Below are 11,663 nucleotides of genomic sequence, written 5' to 3'. Positions count from 1 at the left end.
GAACTATTAACAAGTCCTATTAACATTCCCTCAGGGAAAACACACTGAATAGAATTAAATCAAGACAGTTTACTACAACAATTGCTGCATAAATTTACTAAGCCTTTACTATTGGGACCTTTTCCCAGAAGGACCCTAGTATGGCTACCCCATGGCTCTTAGTGGGTGCAAGGGATTATCCCCACTTTTGTGCATTCTTGACAACCTCTGATTGCTGTGTTCTGTACTTCTTCTCTTCTCCAGACAGACATGTTCACCAAATCATTTCGGATCAAGTCAAAGGCAGCAGTCCAGGACTCAGACATCCACAAACTACGGGATGATGCATTGACAGCTTTCTCCACCATGGCGCTTGATGAAGTGTGTGAATTAATTCCGTCAGAGAACACCATCATTTTGGTTCACATGGAGACTTTTGCAAAGAAGGCAGTGGCAGTCTACGTGACAGGAGGCAACCCCATCCTATTTGAATTGGATAATGAGTTACATCCCACAGTTTACACGTTGTGGCGCTTCCCACACCTTATTCCGACTTTCCTGACATGGCCAATTGTTCTAGAAAAATTAATACGTGGATGTGATTTAATGCTGCCAGGACTGTTGATTCCTCCTGAAGGGCTGCCCGTGGTACAGAAAGGTGAACTCTGTGGCATTGCAGCGATGGCGAACAGAGCCCCAATAGCTATTGGCTTCGCTACCATGTCTACAGCCAAGATGCTAAGACTCCGTTTAAAGGGAAAAGGATTTTGTATAATTCATACCTACCAAGACCACCTGTGGCAGTATGGACAACAGACCACTCCACCAGTTTTCACGGCACCGACACCGGCCCTCCCCGGTGATACTGATAAAAAATCAACTGATTTAAAACCCAAGCCAAAGAATGACCTAACGTTAGATGAAGATGAAGATGACGACGACGATGATGAATCAGATATTCTTGAGTATATCAAGCCAAAGTTGCCCAAAAAACCCTCAAAAGATCTCAGTGCAACCCAAAAAGGTCTCAGTGCAAGCCAGGAAGATCTCAGCGCAAGCCAGAAAGATCTCAGTGCAAGCCAGGAAGATCTCAGCGCAAGCCAGAAAGATCTCAGTGCAAGCCAGAAAAATCTCAGTGCAAGCCAGACAGATCTTAGTGCAAGCCAGAAAAATCTCAGTGCAAGCCAAATAGATCTCAGTTTAAGCCAGAAAGAAATCATTGCATGCGAAGAATATCCCAGTGTAAGTCCAGAAGTTCAACAGCACATGGATAAACTCTTGGAGCAGTGTTTCATTCTTGCTTTGATATACACAGTCAAGGAGATAGACCTCCCATTACTTCCTACCACTCTTTTTAACCGCCATATGCTTCCCTGTTGTCCAGAGAGGTACCATCTTGATATAAGGAAAACAAGTTACAGAAATATGTCTAAATTCCTGTACCAAATGCAACAGGAAAATATATTAGAGGTGAAAGAAGTAAACAATAAAGTAGAAAGCGTTGTGGCAATTAACTGGGAACATCCCAAGATTTCACCTGTCGCTACCGAGAAGCCATCCTCAACCTTCCAGATGCTGTACATGAATAGCAAGGATGAGCCTTATCAAGCCCCAGAGATAAAACAGCTCTATTTTGCCCCATCCAACATGACCCAGCTCTTTCAGGTGGCGGGCTTCAAGAAAGGAAGTCCTTTAGAGGGTAATGACGTCCGGGAAGCCCTTATTGAATATGCAAAGGCAAATAACCTATTTGAAATAAGCAGTGTAAACTCCATAAAGATGGATGCGCTCCTAAGGGGCTGTATTTTAAATCAGAGTGAAAAAACCAAGATCAAGAAGCTGTCTTGGGCTAGTCTCCTGAATAGATGTTTTGAAAAAATGCAGCCAGGCTATCAACTAACATTTCCAGGAAAAGAACCCATTGTGAAAAGGGGAGAAATCAAACCCATAAGCATTACTGTGACACACAGGAATTTAAGAATAGTAACTTTTGTCCAGAACCTGGAAACATATGGCCTCAACCCATATTCAGTGGCCATAATCATTCAGGAGAGAAGTCACTGTAGTGCCAGTGTTTATCCTATGCCTGAAACCAAAGACAGCCTAATAGTGCAAATTCATGGGAACCAGGGAATGCAACTTCGCCAACTATTGCATGAAGACTATAAACTTCCACTAAATAGTGTGGCAACCTTGGAAAGGTTGTTCCTACCATGAAGGAATTAGTGACAGACCCTCTTTGTAGCTGGTTCTGTAAAAACTGGTGCTCCATATGAGCACTTCAGTTTTCAAAGTTAAATAAAAAAGAATTCCTTCACAAAAAATTCCATTCTCATCTCAAAAAATAAATAAAATTTCCTATTAGGAATTTTACTGTTTTGATGAACCACTTGAATACGTCAATGGAGGGAAATGTTATTTTGTTTGTTTGGGGGAGGGGAGGGAGCACACCTGGAGGTATCCAGGACTTACTCCTGGCTCTGAATTCAGGAATCATTCCTGACAGGACACAGAGTACTATATGGAATGCTTTGGATCAAACATGGGTTGGCTGCATGCAAGGCTCTGGTCCCCAGGAGGGAAGTGCTCTTTCAAATAAAAGACAAAATAAAAGGTCAAATTTTTAAAATATCAATATAGAAACCCTTATCAATTCAATAATTATTCCCAATGAAGAATTTTGGATTCCAAATACATATGACTATTTCCATAAATGATAACTAGCATCTCTTTTGCATTCTAATGGAAATTAAAAGCAATTCACAAAGCATTTCTGAAGTTGTTTTAGAAGTTGAAGCCAATGTACTAAGGCATTAAATAAAAATAAATACTGTACTGCTATTGACATACATGGGAAATTTTTAATTTTGACTCACTTTACCTAAAAACGTGAAAGAATAACTAAACCAGTATATAAATAACTGAATGGTAAAATTCCTTGATATAAATACAGAAAACAGGTTGGAGAGATAGTCCAAGGGTAAGGTACTTGTCATGCATGTGACTGACCCTCCTGGATTCCCCTATGCCCAGAATCATATATGGTATACCCGAACACTGCCAGGGGTCACTCTTGCACACAGAGTCAAAATTGTAAGATGAAAGAAAAAAGATCTTAGTAACTGTAAGCTTTGATATAGCCCAAAGCCAATAAAAAGATGATGGAGTAGGCATATATTAATAATTCTACATACACCTAGTTCAAAATAACCAAATTTAAAATGTAGTTCCAATATGTGAAAAATACTAGACTTGATCTAGGATTTTATGAAATTTAAAGAAATTGTTTAAAATATATTGTAATACATGGAGAAATAAAAAGGCACTGCATTCTTCTAGAAACAGTTGAATAGGTAGGATGTCATGTCTTCCCAAAGATTAAGCTGGGTCAAGTTGAAATGATAATTCCACCAGAGCATTTAAGGATCCTATTGTCTATTTTAGAGAATGAAGCTTTGTACTCAGGAGGTGATGAGGTCAAAGCTCTCTGGACTCAGGGACAGTCAGAGAAAGAAGAGCTGTAGTATAGATAAGACACTGCAGTAAAATGCTACTAACCAGTGAATGAGATTCCATCAAGAAGTTTTATAGCCAGCATGATATTCCCTTCAGAAGGAGATGGAGTACTCCCTGGTAAAACTCAACTCAGAGAAGACATACAGACCCTGAGATTTGGCAGGATCTTCACAAAGTAAAACCCCAATGAACTGACATTGATGAGTTCGAGCCCACAACTAAGGCCCAGCTCACAATACCCACCTACGAATACTGAGCTAGCAAAGGTTCCATTTTATAAGATAAAAGAAGTGAAGAAAACAGAAGTCAACCCAGAGATTTAAAAAGATCTGTAATTTGGAAAATAAAGAGGTTATTTAAAATATATAATGGAGGTAACATGGTTATAGTAGTGTTAATTTTATGTTTTTGGTGTTCAAAGTGTCTGCACCTCCACTACCACCAAAACGCCAAGAATATACAGATTGTCCTCCTGACACTTTTTTGTTGACCTCTTTCTATCCACTCGAGCTCCATCCCAAAATCGCTTGCTTACCTTATTGTAGTCAAGATCCAAGGTTTTGCTTTCTTTTCATGCAATGATTTAAATGTTAGTGTTTACATGTAATTAATTGTGATGACATGTAATTAGTTGAATATGATTACACTGTTGGATTTAAATAGTGTAGAGAAATGCTCAACACTATTTGGGATGATAGGATAGTTGAGAGTTGATTCAAAGTATTAGGTAGAGAGAGAACCAGCAAAAACTGAGGAGTGAACAGGTTTTACCTAATCTGACTATCCCTCTACCTTCATGTGCTTAAAAATTTCCATTGTTTAGCCAGAATCTGGAAACAACCCATATGCCCGACAACAGATGAGTGGCTTAAAAAACTGTGGAATATATACACAATGGAATATTAGGTAGCCATAGGAAAAATGGACATGGAAACTATTATGCTGATTGAAATAAGTCAGAGGGAGAGAGATAGACATAGAATAGTCTCACTCACCTATGGGTTTAAGAAAATTAAAAGACATTATTGTAATAATATCTAGAGATGATAAAGATGAGGGTTTACTACAAAAGGTGGTAAGTGCCATTAGAGAAATAATTACATTAAGAACTATCATGACAATGATAGTGAGTGAGAGAAGTAGAATACCTGCAGGAAATACAAGTAGGGGGTGGAGGATGAGAGAGATGGGGGATATTGGTGGTGGGAAGATTGCCCTTGTAAAGGGGAGTGTTCGTTTTTATAACTGAAACACAACTACAAAAATGTGTGTTATGGTGATTAAATAAAGATATTATAGAAAATAAAATAAGAAATGTTCATTGTTTATAAAAGATTTTTATTTATTTATTTTTGGTTTTTGGATCACACCAGGCAGTGTTCAGGGGTTACTCCTGGCTCTATGCTAAGAAATCACTCCTGGCAGGCTCTGGGGACCATCTGGGATGCTGGGATTCAAACAACCATCCTTCTGTATACAAGGCAAATGCCCTACCACCATGCTATCTCTCCTGCTCCTAAAACATATTTTTAAATATCAGGAAAAAAGTGAAACTATACACATTTTTATCAGGGCTACTTAAACCTTTCCACTCACAACGCCCCCACCAATTTTGGGGGTTTTGTTTTGGGCCACACCCAGTGACACTCAGGGATTACTCCTGGCTCTGTGCTCAGACATTGCTCCTCGTAAGCTCAGAGAATCATATGAAATGCTAAGAATCAAACCCAAGTCTGTCCTGGGCCATGTGCATGCAAAGCAAATGCCCCTCCACTGTGTTTTCTTTCTGGCACCTGCCACAAACAATTTTTACTTGATCCTAGATATATAACCAATATAAAATAGGTTCACAAACCAAAAATTGGTGATAATAAATCATTAATTTATTCTAAAACAAAAACTTGGGTTTCCTTATTTCCTGCTTGAAGGTACAGAGAAAGGCCCTAGGAACTTCTCAAAGTAGTCTCTGATTATCCTTTGAATCTCTGTAGTATTTGTAGTGATCTCACCCTTTTTATTTCTAATCCGGTTTATTAAGTTTATCTCTCTGTTTTTTTGAGTTTTGCTAGTGGTTTTCAATCTTGTTTATTTTTTCAAAGAACCAACTTTTGCTTTTGTTGGTCTTTTGGATTTTTTTTTGGATTAAAGACCTAGATATCAGACCATACACTATAAATTATATAGAACAACATGTGCGTCAAACACTCCATGACATAGAGACTAAAGGCATCTTTAAAGAGAAAACAGTACTCTCCAAACAAGTGAAAGCAGAAATAAATATATGGTACTATATTAAGCTGAGAAGCTTCTGCACCTCAAAGGAAATAGTGCCCAGAATACAAGAGCCACCCACTGAGTGGAAGAAACTATTCACCCAATACCCATCTGATAAGGGGTAATATCCAAAATATACAAGGCATTGACAGAACTTAACAACAAAAAAATCTAACTCCATCAAGAAATGGGGAGAAGAAATGAACAGACTCTTTGATAAAAAAAATACAAATGACTAAAAGTCACATGAAAAAATGTTCCACATCACTAATCATCAGGGAGATGCAAATCAAAACAACTATGAGGTACCATCTCATGCCACAGAGATTGGCACACTTCAGTAAGAATGAGACAAGCAGTTCTGGCGGGGATGTGGAGAGAAAGGAACTCCTATTCACTGCTGGTGGAAATGCCATCTGGTCCAACCTTTGTGGAAAGCCATATGGAGATTTCTCCAAAAGCTGGAAGTTGCGCTCCCATACGATCCAGCTATACCAATCCTAGGGATATATCCTAGGAACACAAAAATACAATACAAAAATCCCTTTCTCACACCTATATTCATTGTAGCATTGTTTACAATATCCAGACTCTGGAAACAGCCTAGATGCCCCTCAATAGATGAATGGTTAAAGAAGCTATGGTACATATACACAATGGAATATTATACGGCTATCAAAAGAGATGAAGTCATGACATTTTCCTATACATGGATGTATATGGAATCTATTATGCTCAGTGAAATAAGTCAGAGGGAGAGAGATAAATACAGAATGATCTCCCTCATCTATGGGTTTTGAGAAAAATGGAAAACATTTGTGTAATGATTCTCAGAGACAAAATAAAGGAGGACGGGAGGGTCCAGCTCCTGACATGAAGCTCACCACAGGGATCATTTAGTGCAGTCACAGAAATAATTACACTAAGAACTATCATAACAAAATGTGACTGAATGAGGGAAGTAGAAAGCCTGTCTAGAAGAGTACATGCTGGTGTGGGGTGGGGAGGAAATACAGTTAGGATATTGGTCATGAGAATGTTGCACTGGTGAAGGAATATATATATATATATATATATATATATCAAAATCAAAAAAAAAGAAAAGAAAATATGGCTTCCCAATTCTAACCACAGGCTGTCTTCTTTACACTGACTGTATAGAAAGAGGAGGTACAATAAATGCACCCCATATACACCTCAACCCAGGCCCTTTGCCTGGTCTGTATTGTAAATTGGGGGACAAAAAAAAGTAAGTACTTATAATAATATCAAAGCCAGTGAGAGGGAAGGGGGTAAGGAGGGGAACTCTTTGAAAACAACTTGTGTCTGATATTTCCACAAAAATAAAGCTTTTTAGAGAAGTGTTAGCAATGTGGATGGTTAGCATATATTTTAGGGGTTGGCCATTTTTTGAGGCCTGACACCAGGGCAGGGTTTAGCTGAAAACACTTTGTCAGGTAGAGAGGAAAGAGATTATGTAAGTAGGGACAACTGAAGTTGAAGTTCCGGTTTTCCTCCTCTAGATGAGCTTTTGCATCTCTCAGAATCTTGACGTCCTTGGTTCTAAGAAGGGAGTTATCACCTACCTCCAAAGCATAGGGAAATGCAAGATTGGAACATTGTAGTTTTTAATACATACACTTTCCCTTCCCTTATTTAGCTGTAAAAGTTGGTCAAATGAGATGATGACAAAAACTTCTGCCTTAATTTTTTAAGAGCAATTTGAAAGACAGTTATATACTCTGACTTCCAAACCTTACTGACATTATTTGAGTAACAAGGTTTGTTTTGGGTTTTAACTGTAAAAATAAAACATTGAAAGTTTAATGTCATCAATTTACCATTGACTTTCAGTACTATGTAGATCTGGAAAGTAGTGCCCACCCCTCTTTTTGCAGATAGATCCACTGCCCCAGTGACTGAAATTCTACTGTCATTCTCATTACCCTGTTGGTCCTCTTAGTCCTCTCCTATAGTCTTTGTTTGCAACCATACTTTTCACAAATCCTCTGAATGATTTTTATTTTATTAATTCATTTTTCTGATTATCTTTATATCACATATGAGAAAAACCATCAGAATAGATGGTTTTATCATTGGAATTCCATCCAACTTATTTAAGTCACCTCTAGTTCCATTCATGCTGTTGGGGAAAAACATTCACCTTCTCGACCAGTAAAGTAATATTCCATTAGGTATGAATGTCACAATTTCTTTATGCAGTCACCCATGGGCAGACCTTCAAGTTGTTGACATCTTGGATATTGTGAATAACACCACATACTAATAATGCCATGGAGGGGCGCAGATAGCTTTTTCTGGTCAGTGTTCATATTCCTCAAATACCTATCACGTGGAACCTCTATTTTTAGGGTGTTTTTTTTTAATGCTCTCCATAACTTTTTCAATGAAGCTGCACCAATTAACATCACCATACTCATTTCAATACTTCTTATTTACAGTGTTTTGGGGCTCAGCCTCTCTCACTAGTTTGCAGTTATAGCTCATTATGGCCTACCTTCTCCTTTCTCTAAATACAAGTGAAGCTGCTCATTTTTTCATAGCCCTATTGGTAATTTCCATGTTTTCTTTGGACAAGAGTCTATTAAATATATCCTGCCTATTTTTGATGATATTTGCTTATTTTTCTTCTTGTTGGACTACAGAAGCTCCTTTTCATCCTTCCCAATTTTTACATAAGTGCTGTCATTTAAAATATTAATGATGTTTCAGGTATACAATATTTCAATTCCACACCCAACACCAGTGTCAGTGTCCTTCCACCAATGTTTTAAGATCTTTCCATTCCTGAGTCCATTTCCTTGGAAACTCCACTTTATTAAACCACTTACTATAAGTGACATGTTTCAAATAGTGATAATGTTTGTGATTTTGAGACATAGTTATATATACCTCATAACCACTCAAGTGTCCAAGACCCTCAACTAATGTCTTTATGTTACATCCAAGCTACCTCATTATTTCATCACCCTCTCCCCACTTTACTTGATGTATTCAGTTCTTTAAGCCAGTGTCAAATGTTTGACACCCTTTAAAATTTATCTTTATTTTAATTTTTTTCTTGCTTGAGATACTGTAATTCACAATATTGCTAATGGTTTATCATGTGCATAATTCCAACAACATACCCATCCAACTCTATTCACCCAAGACTCCAGCACCCCTCCCTTTCAAATCCATTCCACAACTTCGTTGTATGGATCGATTCTCTTTCTGTGTTGTCTTTGAGCTTTTGTTGCTATCTTGTGTGTCTTTAAGTTCCACATAAAAGAGGGATCAACCGGTATCTCTCCCTTCCTTTCTGACTTCACAAAGCAGGATATCCTCTAGTGCCATCCACTAAGGCATTAGATGTTCCTTCCACATGCATGATTTTGATCTTTGTTAGAGCCGCACAGTATTCCATTATGTATAAGTACCACAACTTCTTGATCATATATATGTGGAAATTTGGGTTGTTTTCATATCTTGAATATTGTACTAAGTGTGGTAATGAACATATGTGTGCATATGTCCTTTGCAAAATAAACTGACTGGGTCCTAAGGAAGGTTTATTCCCCCCTTTTTTTAAAGTCTCCATTTTGATCTCCACAGAGGTTAAAGCAGAGGATATTCCCACCAAAAGTGGATGAGGATTCCTGTTTCATCACAATGCCACCAACACTTACTGTTTCTAGACTTTTTGAAATGTGCCATTTTTGCTGTTGTTTTAATTGGTATTTCCCTAATCATGAGTAACAATGAACACTTTCACATACCTGTTGGGGTTTGCCACCACACTATTTGAGGCCTTTCATTTCTTTTTCTTGTCTCTCCATATTCCAAGGTGAATGAGATCACCCAGAGTTTGTCCTTCTCCTCTGACTTACTTTGCTTAACATGATATCCTTAAGTTCCATCCAAGTTGCAGAGCACTGTGTGATTCATTTTTTTCTTGTGACTGCTATCCCATTGTGTGTGTGTGTATATATATATATACATATACATGCCACAGCTTCTTTATTAATGCATTTGTCATAGAATATTTGGGGATTTTCTTTTCTTTTTTTCTTTCTTTCTTTTTTTTTTTTGATTTTGGGGTCAAACCTGGCAGCGCTCAGTGGTTACTCCTGACTCTATGTTCAGAAATCGCTCCTGGCAGGCACAGGGGACAATATGGAATGCCGGGATTCGAACCCATCACCTTCTGCATGAAAGGCAAAGGCCTTACCTCCATGCTATCTCTCCAACCTCAGGGGTTTTCTCCATATCCTGGCTATGGTTCTTAGCATTGCAAAAAATACAGGTGTGAATAATCTTTGCAAGCAAATATTTCTGTATTTGTGAGATGAGCAGATGCTAATGAGTGGAATTGCTGAATCATGTAGAAGTTCTATTCTTACTTTTTAGAAAAGTTTCTGTACTGTTTTCCACAGAAGCTGAACTAAACACCATTCCCACCATCACTGAGTCAAGTTCATTGTTCACATATCCTCCAAACTGATTATATTAAGTCTTTTTTTATATATGCCATTTTCACTGGCAAGATGAGTTTTTTATGTGATGTAGATATTAACTTCTTTCCAGATGTGTAGCATAGAGATAACTTCTGGTATGTACTGTAAAATTTTAATTTAGAAGCATTATTATTATTATTAGTGTTGTCAGAATAGATCATCCTTAAACAGTAGTGGGAGATTGCTGGGCCTGTTTTTAACTTGGGGAAGGTATCAGAAAAAATAAAATAAATAAAAATAAATTCAGAACAAACGAAGATGGCAAAAAATGAATGTAATATAGCTGTATCTCTTTACATATATTTAATAGGGAATAGTATAATTGATATTAATCCTATTTATATCATTTTCATTTTGAACAAAAAATTTTATTCCTTTATCCTTATTCATGCCTTTCTATGTGCTTCACAATCTGATAGGTGAAGAAACAAAAATCACATCTGGCAACTGTTTTCATGGCAACACGCTTTGGGATAAACTTCTTCATAATATCTGATTAATTAAGAATCTCAAACAAATTCCATCTGCTTATGCAGTGTGTGTGGTAATTAATCTATTGTTAAACAAGGCAATTTTTCTTATCTTCAAATACATTTTCACTGGTAGAAAAATTAATATTTCATTTCTTCTCCTCATCCACATCTTATGCCAACTGTTCACTTAATTTTTCCATATTGTTTCTATAAAATTCACCATTCAGTTTTCCTAAAGACTAAAATGGGTACCTCTGAGAACTATTGTCCAAATTCCTCTAGAATTTTATCTCCCAACTACGAAGAAAGCATTACATGAGAGACAGATATTTGTATAGCATGGGATTCTCTATGAGGGTCAGAGGACCACAGACAGATATTAAACAATGAGGTCAGCTAGCAGGTGTGTCTCTGTATAAAGAGATTTTTCTTCTATTTTTCCCTTTCTATCTTTGAGAATTAATGCAACTTTATTTAAATTTATCCAGTCTTTGGGGAAAAAAAGATACTCGTTTTAAATTTTCTTCCTCAAGTATCCTAAAAGTGACAGTCAAGTTTTACCCATTCTCTCTTTAAATTTTCTTCCTTCTTGTGCTGGAGGATAAACATATTTCCTAATTCTTATTTAAGACACCAAATTAAACACATAAAATGCCAACTGATAGACACTGACTAAGCATTTACTTTCCAACCACCATTAGGTTCAGGCACACTAGCACCAGCTAGTTTTATCTAGTACCTTTAAACATGAACTTTCCAATAGAGGCTCCAGAGACTTGACTCCAAAACTCTTGCACTCCCTTAACCAAGTACTTACCCAGGAATTTTCTGGCACAGATAACACAGGGATGAATTCTGCCTGAGACAAAGGGTATCAGGGAGATACAACCACCAAAGAAAAGAT

The 11,663-nt window shown here is 37.4% G+C and overlaps 1 protein-coding gene and 1 non-coding gene across 2 annotated transcripts; both read left to right on the top strand.

Annotated features, from left to right (window-relative positions):
- The first annotated feature begins 249 nt into the window (after nucleotides 1-249).
- LOC125999414 (eukaryotic translation initiation factor 2D-like) lies at nucleotides 250-2,196 on the top strand. The gene has a single exon (XM_049767460.1). The coding sequence runs from the start codon at nucleotides 250-252 to the stop codon at nucleotides 2,194-2,196; it is 1,947 nt and encodes a 648-aa protein (XP_049623417.1).
- Nucleotides 2,197-6,881: 4,685 nt separating this feature from the next.
- Nucleotides 6,882-7,014, top strand: LOC125999773 (small nucleolar RNA SNORA51). Its single transcript, XR_007492244.1, has one exon. It is a non-coding gene; the product is annotated as a small nucleolar RNA SNORA51 (small nucleolar RNA).
- The last annotated feature ends 4,649 nt before the right edge of the window (nucleotides 7,015-11,663 follow it).

Source organism: Suncus etruscus, chromosome X (genome assembly GCF_024139225.1).
Source record: "Suncus etruscus isolate mSunEtr1 chromosome X, mSunEtr1.pri.cur, whole genome shotgun sequence".
In the NCBI taxonomy this organism is placed as follows: Eukaryota; Metazoa; Chordata; class Mammalia; order Eulipotyphla; family Soricidae; genus Suncus; species Suncus etruscus.
Note: the sequence above shows the minus strand (reverse complement) of the source record. Positions and strands in the feature narration are given on the sequence as shown.

Coding starts and splice junctions, on each gene's coding strand:
- LOC125999414 (XM_049767460.1), top strand. CDS start 250: ATGTTCACCAAATCATTTCGGATCAAGTCAAAGGCAGCAGTCCAGGAC.